The sequence below is a fragment of the Protopterus annectens genome, chromosome 11.part0 (assembly GCF_019279795.1).
Source record: "Protopterus annectens isolate FY-2018-M chromosome 11.part0, PAN1.0, whole genome shotgun sequence".
Taxonomy (NCBI): domain Eukaryota; kingdom Metazoa; phylum Chordata; order Ceratodontiformes; family Protopteridae; genus Protopterus; species Protopterus annectens.
In genome coordinates this window covers 113,930,129-113,947,117 of record NC_056745.1, presented here as the reverse complement: position 1 = coordinate 113,947,117, position 16,989 = coordinate 113,930,129, and the positions used below count along the sequence as shown (strand labels likewise).

At 41.3% G+C, this 16,989-nt stretch overlaps 1 protein-coding gene across 5 annotated transcripts in view; it reads right to left on the bottom strand.

The window, feature by feature from the left end:
• The window catches only part of LARGE1 (LARGE xylosyl- and glucuronyltransferase 1), a 2,030,740-nt gene that overhangs the window by 296,843 nt on the left and 1,716,908 nt on the right, over positions 1-16,989 (bottom strand). For all 5 annotated transcript variants that reach the window (XM_044087485.1, XM_044087484.1, XM_044087487.1 and 2 more), the window contains one exon: positions 9,615-9,770. In XM_044087485.1, the coding sequence (XP_043943420.1) occupies positions 9,615-9,770 (156 nt within the window). The remainder of the gene's footprint in view (positions 1-9,614; positions 9,771-16,989) is intronic.

The window sequence follows — 16,989 nt, the reverse complement described above, 5'->3', positions numbered from 1 at the left end:
TCCACCACTGACAGCAGACCTGTCACCAGTGGTGTTCCCCAGGCATCTGTTCTGAGACCCCCTACCATTTGGCATCTACTTCTCAGAGGTCCAGGCAAAGACAAAAGGCCTGTGGCTCACCACGTTTGAAGACATCTGTAAGTTGGGTGCTTTCACTGACTCCCTGTTAACATACTACAAGAGGGTTTCATAGCAACAAATGACTGGTGCCAAAGTCATGGTCTTAAGCTAAATGCAAAAAAATGTATTATCATACCATTCTGCAAAAACATGGCCCTACTGACTACCACATCAATGACAACCCCGTAAGCACACAACCTGTAGTGACAAACCTGGGTACTCAGGTTGACAACAATCTCACATTCAACCACCAAGTAGCAGATCTGGTCAGAAAAGCCTTTTACTTGGTTCATCACATAAGTAAAAGGGATTGCATCCAGAAAAAAAGGTGGCCACCTCTCTGTACTCCTCCCTCATTAGGCCAATTAATTGAGTATAATGCCCTGTTTGGTATGTACCTCTCCAAACATCTGCACCAGCTGGAATGGACACAGAAATACATCACAAAGAGAATTCATGGCCTCCAACAACTGTCCATTATGGACAGGCTCATATCACTATTACTGTACTCAGCATCATACAGATTGCTCAGAAGTGATCTGTGTCTCACCTAAAAGGCAATTTCGCACCCTGCCCTACTAAAGATGCTCCATATCCATAAGTTTAACTCCTCATGCATTACCCGCTCCAAAAGCCTAAATCTAATATGCAACATCAACAAAACCTGTTGGAGAGACAGGATTGTCTCCCAGAGGCTGCCCAGTCTCTGGAAAAGACTTTTCATACACATTAGAGTACATTGCTGAACCTCTTCAAACGCAATCTTGATGAGTGGATGGGAAACCACAAATTTGTCCCAGGGGTTCCACCTGTGGAATGGGCAACAGGTGCTGACTGAGGTTTCTTATTTTGGGGATAAACTCTTGGCTAGGTTTGTAAGAGACTCAGGGCCATTAGACTAGTAACCTCCTAAGATCTTATAATACTATATCATTGGAATGGACTTAAGAGAACAAGATGTTTTTTTGACCAGCTTTGAGGTAAACTGTAACTTTTTGCAATCTTCAGGATGCCAATTTGCTCTAGGAAGGATAATCTAGCAACACCTGAATCTAGCAGTCACAAGGAAAAAATGGTGGGAGCCTATACAAGCCTAGCCATAACAATTCCCTGGCTATTTCTTCCCACACTATTTACTTCCCTGGACCCATGTCTAGCAGGGCGACTGACGTGATCCCCGGGGTGAATTTCCTTTCTCCCATCCAATCGTCAAGGTTCCTTTTGAAGAGGGCCAACGAGGCACACTGCTTGACATGTATGGGCAATCTATACTAGAGTCTGGGGAGTCTCTGGGTCAGGAACCTATCCCTCCAGCATGTTTTGTTTATTGTGATGACAAGGTTTAGATCCCTGGAGCGTGTGGCTCTGAGGGATTGGGATTTCTTTAAGTGTAGCATCTCCAACAGCTCTGGGTTTGACATGGCCTTGTATGTTAAGCAGAGATTGCCTCTGAGTAGACGATATGTGACAGAGTATAGCTGGAGTTTTTTAAGGTGGTCAGCATAGGGCATCTGCTTTAGGCCTGTGATTCTTTTAGTGAGGTATTTCTGCGATCTTTCCAGTTGTTGCAGATGTCTTGAGAGGTACATACCAAATGGGGTGTTGTATTCTATAATGGGTCTAAATGAGGGATGAGTACAGTGGGACAATGACCTCCTTTTTTCTGGATGAAAAGCCCTTAGTGATGAGGTGTGCCACATAGAAGGATTTCTTGACTGTTATGGTGATGTGGTTATCAAAGGCGAGACCACTGTCCACCTGTGTCCATAAGTCTCTTATCACACTTTCGGTGTTTAGTGTACTGCCACCTACATGGTAATTCACGGATACATGCTTTTTCCCAAAGGGGATAACTATGCATTTCTTGGCATTGAGCTTGGCCCATGGCTCTGGCACCAAGCATTTGTTTCTGTAAGGCCCTTTTGTAGAATATCCACATCATTTGGGGATTCAATAATGGCTCCCAGTTTGCAGTCATATGCGAACTTTGTTAGCCAGAGTCCCTTAGTGTTGGCCTACACTTCAGAGAAGTAGATGCCAAACAAGAGTGGTCCCAGGACTGAACCCTGAGGTACTCCACTTGTCTGGAGCTGGATTTGGATTCGGCTACTTTTACAGTGTGGGTTCTATCAGTAAGCCAGTTAGCAACCCATTGGGTGACGTAGGGATTAATGCCCAGCTTAGTAAGTTTATCTAGGATTCCAAAGTGGGGGATGGTGTCAAAGGCCTTGGCAAGGTCTAGATAGGCTGTGTGGACCACCTTATCCTTGTCCATGGCTCTGGAGACTGATTTGAAGAAGTCAATCAGGTTCAGGAGACAAGATCGGCCCTTCATGAACCCAAACTGGGTGGGTTCCAGTGTTTGAAAGTAGCCAATGTCTTTGTTTATAAGTTCCATGATAATACGCTGCATGGCCTTGCAGATAAGGCTTGTCAGACTGATGGGACGGTAGTTTCCGGGATCCAAGGTGGATCCCCCCTTGTGGAGTGGGATAACTGTAGCTCTGCACCACTCAGTGGACTTGAAACCTGAGGTGAGGTTATGATTAAACATGACACTTAGGTGAGATGCCAGTTCATATTGTAGTTCATGTAGTACACAGCCCGGGATGTCATCTGGTCCCACGGATGCTGTATTCTTAGCTTTGGAGAGTGCATTTTTTACCTGTGTGGCCGTTATTACCGGAATTTGGCAATCTTCCGGTATAGAGATGGGCCATTTAGGGGGGTGAGGGGGGTGAAGTTGGCACTGAATCGATCTGCCAGGATACTGGCAATATCCTTGGGATTAGTATATTTAATGCCATTCTGTTTTAGCTCAGAGCAGATTTGAGCATTGCCATTTAGATTCTTGACATAGTTATAGAATGCCTTGTGGTTGTCTTTGGAATCTTTGGCAATTTTATTTTCGTAACTAGCTTTGGAGGATTTTATGAGGGATCTCAGTTTCTTACTGAGGCTGGTAAGGAAGTTTTTTGCATCCTGGGATTTTCCTCTTTTCTGCAACAGTTTCTTCCTTTTATTGTAAAATTTGTTTATGGCAGGGGGCCACCAGATTGGCTTCCTTTTTTGGATGAGAGCATCTTGGTTCTGTTTGGGATGGCACGATTCATGCATGACCAAACAGAGGCAAACAAAGACGTCGAAAACAGTGAAGCACAACAGATAGTATGCTTTTCCAGAAGACAGAAATAAGAAAGCACAATAAAGGCACAGGGCATAAAGGTGACATATGGATGCAAGTCTACCTTGCATTACCGAAATTACATTTAACCGAACTTTAAAACAACGAAATGACTACACCAAAAACCTACTTTGACACACACAAAGAAATTTTAATTTGGGAAAGGAGGAAGTTGGCCAGCATGGGGGAATTTGTCTTTTCCCTACTATAGTGCAATCTCGGAGTTGGTATATTTAGTTAAGGGGAATGTGGGGGGGGGGGCACAGCCCCCCCACCTGGTATGTTTGTTTTGTAATCTTGGTCAACTGCCTCCTTTTCTGTATTAAAATTCTGTTGTCGTGACCGTTTCTTAAAGTAGATTTTCGGCATAGTTGTTGTGTTGTTTTAAAGTTCGGTAATGCACAGTAGACCCATTAACATACATAGCTCAGAAATGAAAAGGAGGAACAGAATATCTCTAGGGACCAGGAGGAACATGTGTATCCAGAAAAAGAAAAGAATTAAGTCCTGGCCAGGAAAGCAACAACAACAGGGCAGAGCAGATGTGGAGGAGAGAGAGAGAGTGAATACTCCATGAAAAGAAGGAACTCTACTGTTACTGTAAGATTTTACACAACTGTACTATGTCCTTCCATATCACTGTTGCAGTATTCTTAACATAAGGGACAGTTATAAAAGTTCGAGAGTAAACTTGGGAGGAAGAAGCACAGAACAGCCCACTAAAACCCCATGCAGGATAGCTCTGGCAAAACTAATTCTTGCTGTGGAAACAACATCCAGCTTATAATGCTTACTGAAGTTATGAACAGTAGACCAAGAAGCAGCCTTATGGATAGAACTGGTATCCACTCGCTTTAGTAGAATGAGCCTTTGCAAAAGTAGAAAGACATTTTCCATGAAGTGAATAACAAAAAAGAAATGGCTTTAGAGATCCAGGAGGATATGGTTTGCTTAGAAACAGTCAAGCTCACAGATCTGGGACAAAAGGGAATAAAAAGTTGCTCAGGTTTGTGAATGGCCTTAGTCTTATCCAAATATCTGAGCTGCCTACACAAATCCAAGGTGTGAAGAACCTTCTCACTAGCAGACTGTGGAGAAGGGAAAAAGGAGGGCAAATTAATAGACAGATTAACAGACAACTCATTAAACATCTTGGGCATAAAAGAAGGATTAGTAAGAAGAGACACCCTGTCCCTATGAAAAAACACGAAAGGAGGAACAGCCGTAACAGCCTGGAGTTCAGAGACTCTTTTAGATGACGTAAGGGCCAAAAGATGTTAAGTGTACTAAGTACAATGTTGCAAGAAAGCTGAAGCTGCAGGCTCAAAAGGAGCCTAAGTCAATTTTTCAAGCATAACATTTAAGTCACAGAAAGATGGAATAGGCTTTCTGGGAGGTCCAATATGAAGGACACCTTTAAGAAATTGTTTGACCTCAAACCTACACTCAAGAGGAGCAGTCAAGGGCATACAAGTGGAAATAGCTGAAAGATGAGCTTCATCTGAAGAATATGCCAACCCAGCATGGAGTAGGTCACACAAATAAGAGAGAACCAAACAGATCCTCAATGAAAAGGGATCTCGGTTACAATATGAAGAGAGGCCAGACAGAAAATCTCTTCATTTGGACAAATATAATTTCCTTGTCATTTTTCCCAGCCTCCTGCAGAACCCTTAGGACATCCTCAGAAAAGAGGTGGTTGAATGGGATCAAATCCTATCATCCACAGCGTCAGATGAAGAGTGGACAAGTGAGGATGGATCAGAGACCCCTTTGTCTTGTGTGAGAAAATCTATCTTGTAAGGTAACTTGTGGTGACATCCCTTAGCTAAATGAAGAATAAGGGGAACCAGCACTATCTGGACCAAAAGGGAGTCACCAAGAATTTGGAGAGTCTTGCTTGATCTTGAAGAGGACTCTGAATCAGGGGAAGGGGAGAGAAGGCAAAGAAACATCCCCCCTTCCAAGGAAAATATAATATGTTCACTTTCCAGACCTGAGGGCTTAGGTCTCCGACACAAAAAAAGAGGATGTTGTTTTTTCTGAGGGGAGGCAGAAAGATCTACCGTGCAGTACTCCACCGACAGGCACTGTCCAAAACCACACCTCTATGAAGCATCCATTTGTGAGCCTATGTGCTGGACCTGCTCAAGGTGTCTTCCACTACATGTTTTGCTCCAAAGGAATGCAAATAGCCTGAAGAGTTACTCGATACTGCACAGCTAGATTTCAGACCTGAAGAGAAGTCTGCAAAGAAGGTAGGACCCCCCCCCAACCTGTGGCACTGTCTGTGAAGAATGAGAGGCCCTGGAAGAAAGAGGGAATGAAAAGCCTTAAGAGCTAAAAGGAGAGCTCTCATCTCATTTAAGTTATTATGATCTGACCTCTGATGAGGTGGCAAGAGACCCTGGACCTGGAGGGAACCGAAGGATGCCGCCCTCACCCCCTGTCAGAGGCATCCAAAAAAGTTCCTGAGATAGGACTGGAAGTTAAAAAGGAAGTCCTGGGTTGACAGAAAGCTGTTGAGGTATGGAAGGAAAAGAAATGGAAAATACAGTGGATGACAGTGTTGAAGTCACACTGACCTGAAGAAACACTGCAGTTTTCTCGTATGGAATCTGGCTAGAGGCAGCATAAGAATAGTGGAAGCCATGAATCCTAAAACCCTGAGAAACTTCATAGTTGTAATAGTGCAGACCAAGGAATAGATAAAGGGCTTAGTTCATATATCAGGCAACAGGCAGAAAAATTACAAACTCAGCAATGCAACTTATAAAATAAGCTGTTTATTAAGACAAAGCTTTCAGGTAAGAAAAATCCTTCTTCAGTGTAGATAAAACAGCAAATAGCAAACTCCTCTTATATACAAAACACACAGCCAATAATTCAATTAATCAATTAAGAAGCACTTCTAAAGGTTACAACAAAGAACATAGAAATTTCATTTTATATTATATAAAAATTCATATTCTATAAAATCATATGTGCATCTAGTTTGAAAATGTAAAAATATACCATATGTATAAAAAGATCACTATAAACACATTTCTTTATATTTTAAAACAAGTTTAAGTGACACCATTTGGTTCAGACTATGGCTGTAACAGAAACTAGAGGAGGAAAGAGACTGAAAAAAAGTGATCAGAGGAACAGCTTTGGGTGGAGGGCAGGGATGCCAGCACAGGAATGGTCTGGATCCTGCAACTGAGAAAAATATGATCTTGAGAAGGAACCAGGACTGATTTATGAAAGTTTATGGTGAACCCCAAGCTTTGTAACAGACAAACTGTAAACTGAAGTTGCTGAAGCAGGACCTCAGATGACAAAGACTGAATGAGTAACTCATCTAGATGGGGAAAGATCTGAACCCCTCTCATCCTGCAAAAGGAAATAACAGGAGCAACACATTTGGTGAATACACTTGCTGCAGTAGAGAGGCCAAAGGGAAAAACAGAGACCTGAAAATTCAAGGAAGAGACAGAGAAACATAAAAGAATTCTGAAAAAAGGATGAACGGGATGTGAAAATAGGCACCCTTGAGTTAGAGCTATACCAAGAAGGCCTACAAAGTAAAAGAAAACAGGGTTTGAAGGGAGAACATTCAAAAGGAGGGAACCTTTAGAAACGTCTTGAACTGAGAAAGGCCCAGAATGAGTCTCCAGATGCTTTCTATCCTAGGAACCAAAAACATCCTGGAATAAAAACTTTTCCCTTTCTGGGCAGGGGGGGCATAACTTGAATGGTGCCTTGAAGTATTTCTGGAAAGAAAGAAAGCTGTTCCTGAGGAGGTTGAGAGATTGAGAGATGCCCAGAAAAGAAGGAAGGGATATCTATACCATCCCTTGTGGATAATGAATAAAACCCAACAGTCTTGAGTGACCCTAAACAAATTGTGGAGGGACAGGGGAAGATGAAGGAATAAGGGAACCTGAACTAGAGAAAGGGGAAGCAAACTGTCATAACCTGGCTTGTCTTGAAAAGGAGGCTTTTGAGAAGCAGGAGTCAGAGTGGCTTTAGCTGTGGGTACATGCCTAGAACCTTTTTTACCTTTATAAGGAGGATGAGGCTGTCTGTGAACAAAGGCATATTTGAATGGATAATTCCTCTGGAATTTCCAGATAGGAAAAAACAAAAATGCTTCAGTTCCTGTAAGGCCTTGCCTTAATCCTGGAAGGAGTTAATAAAGCTCATCAGCACCAGAACCAAAAAGGTTCTTATTATCAAGACAAGCATTCAATAATTTAGCCCTAATATCACTGGAGATGAAGTCAAGAGCAACTTCTCAAAACAGAACCAAATGCAAAACAGAACCAAATGCAACATCCTTAAAGGGAGCATCAACTGCATTATAACTACAATTAATAGAGTGGCAAGCCACTTGAGAAGCACAACCCAGTAAAGAAAGGGCCAAGACCTTCCCTTCTGAATCAGGGAAGTCAGAAATTGCCTGAGAAGTTGAGAAAGAAGGGCTAAAACACTCCTAGTCATACGAGTCTGATAATTAATAGCCCTAGAAGCCAGGGTGGCAACAGTATACACCTTTTGGCCTAGATATTCCATGGCTCTACTGTCTTTATCAGAAGTAGTTTTGTTTGTGGCAAAGGTTTAGAAGGTTTGTCAGAAAAGACAGACACTGACCAGGAATCAGCAGAAGAATATCTGTACAAATACTTACAATCATCAGGCAACCTTGTAAAATTTTTCAGGTTTCTTAGGGGCAGGAGATTGGGAATCAGTGATAACAGAAGCCGAAGAAAAATTACTTAAGAGGGCAGCCAAGATCGGAGGTACAGCAGAGGGTTTGGGAGACTCCATCTGGATGAGTTCATAACACCTATTGAATATCAGAAATCTGAGAGAAGTCCCATTTGAAATATACCATCATACAAGAAATAGTATCCTCAAATCAGAGTTGTTCTAAGGGAGAGTCTGGACTGACAGAATCTCTCTCCTCAGACCCATAATCCAAGGGAGAAGGAATTTGTGAAGAATATGCCATGGTCTCTTCTCCTGAAACCAAATTCTCAGAGGAGTCCTGCTCTGCGGACCTTTTAATAGGAGTATAGGACCAGGGAGGAACAGGTACAGAAAATCCTTGTTGAAGCTTTAAGGCCAATAAGGCAGTAAACAACCTCTGGGTAAAATCCTGCCATTCACGTTTGGGATCTTTAACAGCAGTGGAAATGTGCTTTTTTTTTTATTTTTTCTTCTGAGGAATGTCTGCCCAAAAAATCCTAGGAGATTAGGACCCTTGCTGACACTCAACCAAAGAAGCAGGAATCTCCACCCAAGCTAGAATTTGCAGTATTCTCCTCCGTCCCTCAGATATAATCAGCTGAGGTTCCCCCTCAACATACGAAGTGGACATTTGTAAATCCTCTGAGGACGTGCAAAATAGTCAGATCCATGCTGGCCTTAAACAGGGTCGTGGCAGAGGAATACAGGATAACAACCAGATGATCTTCCCTTCACTAGCCTTGAGGGAGATGTCTGGGTGATGTGGGACAACAACCAAATCAGACCTGAGTTTTGTGGCCTTTTTGTTGGCAGGCGGCTGACCTGTGGGATGGAAAGACTCCGCCACAGCACCTTGCTCCAACAATTTACGCCCTTGGTTCTCCAGGTAAATCGACAAGGAGGAGAGATGACTATGAAGGGTCTTAGGAACCAACACTTGGCAGACAGAACAGTGTATGGTCATGAGAAGCACCCAAACAGAAGAGAGACTGCTCTCCTCCCACAATGACATTTTTCCTTTCTGGATGGCATGTAAAAATACCAAAATAAAAATAAAAAGAAACCCCAACTGGAGATATATCTGAAACATGTCTCGGTAACCAGCACAGAAGGAGCATTCAGATCAATGATGGTGTTCAGACTGGGAGCAAGGACTTTCTGAGGTAAGTACATCTGTATGTTACCTTTAGACACTCTATGCAAGGCGCAGGGCATAAGTGTGACATACGGCATCTATAAATTCCAAAGGCTGTGGTACACTGGCCGGAAGTTGGGCTATCCTTGGCAGCAGATCCCTTATGTTATGATTACTGAAACAGTGATATGGAAGGACATCAAATATCACACCCATTAAGAATGAAAATAAGTCAGTGCTTCACTAATGCTAATTAAAAAAAAAAAAAAAAAGCCCCCTCACATTCTCAAGATTCCAAATATTCTAGTTTTCAGTGTTAAAATAATACTCCCATATCTCTGAAGTTCAGCAGTAACAAAGTTTTTACAGTAGCAAGCTTTAATGTTAACGGACATTGAAACATCTCAAAAATTCAAAGTATGGTTTGTCTTCACTTACCTTCTCACTGTTCACATCAGCTTCACTAGGACAACCAAAGAGTTCCCTTCGAAGAAGGTTCCCATCATACTCAAGAAATGTCAGGTACAAGTTGCGAAAAAATTCCACATGTTTATTCTTTACTCGCAGCTTCTTTGGAGAGTTCCAGTGAATTACCTAATTGAAAAAATAAGAAAAATATATCCTACTGCAAATATAAATTTGATTTAAAATGGCAAGCAAACCACTGAGTAACATCCCAATGAGTACTAATGGCTACAGGATCAGACACCAACTTCTGGTTTCATACATGTTTCAGCTGCTGGATAAAAATAACAGGAGGAAGCATGCTGTTCAAGGTTGTGTGCTACTCTATAAGCATATTAAAACAAGTTTTCTAAGCATGAACAGTATCAGTGGCTCAACAAATCACACACTTGTTTCTGAATTTCATGGGTTCTGCTTCCCTTACATGGCACCTGAAGTCATATTATAATATGCAGTATGAGGAAAATGATATACACCAGAGGTCCCAGCCCTCATAAAAAACATTACACTTGTCTGAGATAGTGACAACTGTCACAGATATTATGCCACCAATCAAATGAAGAGTAGGGGGTATTTACTGAAAGTACACAGTGAAAAAAATAGATGAGAAGAAAACAAAATGCAAGAGATATACCCCTGTAATACACAACGGCAAATACTGCAGCACACTTTCTCATGCCGATAAAACCCTTTACAGAATATGTCTGCAATTCCTACCACAGACATTTGCATATACCTGAAATACACACACAAAATAAAAAGTGTAACCTTATTAAAAAAGGCCTATAATAAAATAAAGTTAGGTAAAGACAAGCAAGTATTTAGTTTTCCAATTAAAATATAATCACTAAAGATATCGAAAATATGAAGAGCCCACTGTCTCTGTTCTGTCTATATATCTCAAAATAAACTGCATACCAATCTACCTGCTGGAAAAAAAGAGATTATTCCACTTTTTCCAATCCACCTTAAGCTCTACGGATCGTTTTATTACTAGCACTAGCAGCATGGATTTATAAATGAGCACCGTATTATAACTGCCCTACTGTCCTTTAACAGCAACAGATTTGGAGCAAAAGATAAACATAACTTGACTAGTATGGTATGTCTTGTACCTTTCTAAAACTCTAGATTTAGCTAACTACAATAAACTATTATGGAGTTATCTCTATGCAGACTGAACAACAACTCAAATGATATTTAAACATTCCTTCCATGTCACCTAAACTTCTAGATACTCTTTTATTAAAATTTTAGCAATTCTTCAAAACAGCTTGTGTGTCTATATCCTGACTATATGGACATCTTGGTCTCAAAGACAACCCTTTCTCAGGTATCAAAAATAAACAAATATTAGTGTTATACACTTATAGGTTCATAGGTTGGCACTAGGCTATTGGCCCTAGGGCCTATACAAGCCTAACCATAACAATTCCCTGGCTATTTCTTCCCACACTATTTACTTATTGGACCCCTGTCTAGCAGGGCGACTGACATGATCCAGGGGTGAAATTCATTTCTCCCATCCAATCGTCAAGGTTCCTTCTGAAGAGGGCCAAATAGGCTTGACATGTATGGGCAGTCTATTCCAGAGTCTAGGGAGTCTCTGGGTCAGGAACCTATCCCTCCAGCATGTTTTGTTTATTGTGATGACAAGGTTTAGATCCCTGGAGTATGTGGCTCTGAGGGATTGGGATTTCTTTAAGTGTAGCATGTCCAACTGCTCTGGGTTTGACATGGCCTTGTATGTTAAGCAGAGATCGCCTCTGAGTAGACGATATGTGACAGAGTATAGCTGGAGTTTTTTAAGGAGGTCAGCATAGGGTATCTGCTTTAGGCCTGTGATTCTTTTAGTGAGGTATTTCTGCGGTCTTTCCAGTTGTTGCAGGTGTCTTGAGAGGTACATACCAAATGGGGCGTTGTATTCTATAATGGGTCTAATGAGGGATGAGTACAGTGGGACAATGACCTTTTTTCTGGATGAAAAGCCCTTAGTGATGAGGTGTGCTACATAGAAGGATTTCCTGACTGTTGTGGCAATGTGGTTATCGAAGGTGAGACCACTGTCCACCTGTGTCTCTAAGTCTCTTTTCACACTTTCGGTGTTTAGTGTACTGCCACCTATGTGGCAATTCATGGGTACATGTTTTTTTCCAAAGGGGATAACTATACATTTCTTGGCATTGAGCTTAAGCCCATGGCTTTGGCACCAAGCATCTGTTTCTGTAAGGCCCTTTTGCAGAGTATGCACATCATTAGGAGATTCAATAATGGCTCCCAGTTTGCAGTCATCTGCGAACTTTGTTAGCCACAGTCCCTTAGTGTTGGCCTGTACTTCAGAGAAGTAGATGCTAAACAAGAGTGGTCCCAGGACTGAACCCTGAAGTACTCCACTTGTTTGGAGCTGGATTTGGAGTCAGCTACTTTTACAGTGTGGGTTCTGTCAGTAAGCCAGTTGGCAACCCATCGAGTGACGTAGGGATTAATGCCCAGCTTAGTAAGTTTATCTATGATTCCAGAGTGGGGGGTGGTGTCAAAGGCCTTGGCGAGGTCCAGATAGGCTGTGTGGACCACCTTACCCTTGTCCACAGCTCTGGAGACTGATTCAAAGAAGTCAATCAGGTTCAGGAGACAAGAATGATCCTTCATGAACCCAAAGTGGGTGGGGTCCAGTGTTTGAAGTTGCCAATGTCTTTGTTTATAAGTTCCATGATAATACATTCCATGGCCTTGCAGATCAGGCTGGTCAGACTGATGGGGCGGTAGTTCCCAGGATCCAAGCTGGATCCCCCCTTGTGGAGTGGGATAACTGTAGCTGTGCGCCACTCAGTGGGCACAAAGCCTGAGGTGAGGCTATGATTAAACATGACACTTAGGTGAGGTGCCAGTTCATTTTGTAGTTCGTGTAGCCACAGACAATAACATTCTCCAGAAAGGGCTGACAGAATTAACTTGTGCCGTTTTTTTACAGCAAATGTGACAACTTAGCTAATCTGGAAAAGATTAGATCCATATGCTATACAGAAACATCTCAGCATATTCAAAAACAAATGAAAATCTTCAGACCAAATGGAAGTCACCTGATTAATTTCAGCTTCAAAATATGTGACAGTCTGTGGCCTTTTCTAATCAAGTACATAATACTGCACACATTAGATATCTACTCTTTTCCCCACCCATCTCAAACAGTCAATCTGGAAGTGGTACTAATCCCAACTCTAAAGCAATTTCCAAAAGCAGCTTTCAGACTTTACAAAGGAAGAACAGCAGATTCATTATAACTGCAAAGAGACAGAGCCAGCAATGCAGGCTGACTCGCCATAATTCCCAAAGCTGAACTCCTCACTAATATTCTGATCTACAAAATAATTAACTGGATCACTGCAGACCACTCTATAAACACTGAAAGTAAGACCTAGCTCATGAATAAAAAAGGTCAAGTATATCTAATAATAATTCTACATTGTTCACTGTCATGTGGATCCAAGGCGGTTTCCAACTAAAGGTCAAAGATTTGCAGTTCCCTTCCATGCCCTTTATTTCACTTACCTGCTATACTGCTCACTTTTTAGGCAGCTCACAACTCAGCTTCACAATGCAATTGAATTCAAGTACCTTGGTACAATCATTTAAATATGCAGGCTCAATTATTCTGAATGATAAACCAAATCTGTCTGTGGTTTGTTTATGTCTTATAGGCAGCAGCGGCCTTAGGTCAACTGGTGCCCTAGGCAAGAGGGCTCCATGGCGCCCCCACCACACTACCTATGCCCCCATCCTGGTCTAACTACATCAAATAAATACTAGAAAAGTGCCCCTGCTAGACCTCCAATGGATATAACAATATTAAATATCTGATTAATCTAATTCTAGTTACCTCTGTACTGTAAGTTAAAACCAACACTATTTTGAGTATGCATCACAAGTTTTTCTTCCTTTCATCTGTACCTAGATCACAAACAAAAAGAGATCCAATGATCTTTTAACGTTACGGCAAATAAAATAAAATGGGTAAAAAGTAAACATGAATTTGTGAACAGTGAAATAATGAACTAAGATGCACCATACAGTGAACTAATATCTCTAGCTATATTACTCTCAATTAATAGACCTTGCCAGGTCCTACTACTTCCTTTGAAATGATCTCCTAAGAACCTGTGGTGTCAGCTGCTCTTCCATCAACTTCATAATGTCACACAAACATATGTCACCAACAAATCCTGATGAGATTGCCTCTACCCTTTGACATCAGATGAAAGTAAATCCAAGTAAACCTATAAAAGCAGGTAACTTGTTCCAGTGAAGATGATTATATAACAGGCAACAAAAATGTCTGGGCCCACTGACACATCAATCCATCTGTAAAGCCATCAGCCTGGGAAACAAGAAAATTCAAGTAGGATGCAAGTCAGCCAAGTCCTGGGACCACTCATTTTTTGCATTTGCTTCTCTGGTCAAGGCCAATGTCAAAGGCCCCCGGCTGACCAAATTTGCAGATGACTGCAAATTAGGAGCAGTCATAGAATCCCCCACAGACAATAACATTCTCCAGAATGGGCTGATACAGAATTAATTTGTGTCAGAGCCATGGACTAAAATTAATGCCAAGATATGCATAACAGTATGTTTCGGGAAATCATCCACCCCAAGTAGCCATCATATTGACAACACACCCTAAGAGTCAACCTAGCAGGCAGGGACTTGGGGACACACGTAGACAGTAATCTAGCCTATGTAATCTATGTTGTGCAACTTATAAACAAATGTATGGCGTATAGGCCCAAGCAGGTCATTGTTCTACTATATTCAGTACTCCTCAGATCTGTCATTGAGTACAGTGCCCCCCTTTTGTGTGTACATGACCTGGCACATCCAACAACTGGAACATCCACAGAGATTCATCAATAAAAGAATGCATGTCCTATGCAGACCACCTCAAAACCCTATCCCTGTATTATTTCTCCTATAGGCTGTTGATGGGAGATCTATGCCTGGCATACAAGGCATTGTTGGTCCTTACCTTGATGGACCTCCTGCATATCCACAAAACCCCTACCACCAGAATTACTTGTTCTAAAGAATTAAACCTAGTCTATGATGTAAATAGGACCTGCTGGACAGAGAGGGTATGTATCCCAGAGACCACCCCTTCTCTGGAACAGGCTCCACATCTATGTGAAGTACAGTTCCTCCTTAACCCAATTCAACTATAACTTGGACAACTAGATAGGGAAGATGAAATTCATCCATGGTTTAGAACCTATGTCTGTAACGGACACAGGCAGCATGTAAAGGTTTCATCTCCAGGACCATGCTTACATTTATCAAGGATAACAGAACTTGTGAGTGATTTGGGATGCATGGCCAGGCTTAAAAAGGCCCTAGTGGTCATTAGCCTAGTATGCACCTATGAACCTAGGAGCAAAATACTGGTTGAGGTACATTCCCCTGAATTAGAGCAACACCTACAATTATTGTTATGAATAATTGATGGCAAACTGTTTACTAACTATGAATTAAAATATAAAGTTGGACATGCAGACAAGGGAGGGGTAATGGCTGCTTTTGTACAAAGCTTGAAAGACATAATGGCATGCAAATCAGGATACTCACTTATCCAGACATGATAGAGAAAATATTAAAAAAATACATTCTTCTTAATGCTCCCAACTGTCATACAGATGTAAACATTACACTGAAAGGATTTTCTGAGCTGCTAATCCAAGGGGTACAGCTGTATCTGTAATTATGCCTACAAACAGTTTTAATATGTCCAGCACCATAACTTCTTGAGCACCCGTACCAATATATCATGAAGATATTGCTTACATACACATGTAGAGAGAGGAAAAGAGCAAACCCACTTGAGCAGTAAAGCACTGTGAAGGAAATGCAGAATGCATTCACTCTGGGAAGTGGTCAACCAGCATATGGCTGAAAGGCAGCTGTCCAATGGGCAGAATGCAGACTCAAAAAACATCGACTACACTACAGCAAAAGGGTAGTGTAGTTCGATTTTCTATGTTCGGCATTGAGAACGGCGATCGTGGTTCAGTGAATTTTTTTTCCCCTCCGGCCAAGCGAATTCTTTCCCTACTAAAGAATTCGTGGAAGTGGCCATTCGATATTTACAGCTTTCGCTGTTTAGGTGTTGAGCTTTACGTATTCGATTACCTAAAGCTTCGACTTTATAATATAGACCCAGTATAACAGTGTTATTTCCTTTACACTTAGTTTTAAATGAACCTCCAGTCAGACAGTTAAGAGAATCAGAGTTCTGGTCCATGTAATAAGGGGACTGAACCATAAGGTTTATCAGTCTGTAAATAAGTAGAATTGCAATTTATCCAGTTCTAGTTGCAGGTTTTGGGCAATGGAAAGACTGGAAAACCTTATTAAAGTGTAGTAGGATGTGATCAGTCTGTTTTAACCAGGACATGAAACTGTCTTCAGTAAGCATCTTCCTTCCTCAAGGATAAAAAACTACCAGTTTCTACCAGTTTACTATAGATTTAAAAATGCAACATGTGGGATATAAAATCACTTATGTTATGGGGAAAGATGATACTGAACACACACTGACCAACTCAGAGTAGGGTTGCCACCTTTAAAGTGGGCCAAAGTGGAGCATGGGAGTATGGCCAGTATGACACTGGCCACACTCCCTACCATGATATCACCACAGCTGTTAAGGGTACCACTAAACATGTTCCCATCCCTCAAAAATAGGGACATATTTTAAATATTACTCATAAAGTTAGAAAGGTGCTTGAGTAACAAGGTTTGTGTTAACATACATTTTGAAAACCAAAACGTTAATTGCACAATTTTTGCAAGTATGCGAGCCCTCTTAAAAGAAAAAAAGAAATTGCCTGTTAGAGGTTGAAATTTATAAAACATCTTATATTATTGCTTATAAGTGTGACTCATTGCTGTACAAACTATGCAAAGGATGTTTAAAAAATACACGGTGGTTTGTACGTTGCTTAACTTTTCAAAAATATATCATGTTCGCATTTCTGGTACAGGTTACAGCCATAACAATTCTGCAACTATGCTATGAAGGTTTGCTTGCCTCCACCGATAATGTCCTGGGTCGACTGCTGTGTCTTTTGCATGCATAACAAATGTGTAAGAATTCCGTGCAGACGGCATCACAAGTACAAAACATAAACAAGAAAAGTCATTATTATATGAAAAAATACAGCCTCCACCACAGCACCAGCCATGTGACAAAAAGTATCGATCACCTTGAAATTGTATTCAATCATTAGTAAATCCTACTGATGAATGTATACAGAGTAAAGATGGGACGACAAACATATACAATTCTGACTACTGGAAATAG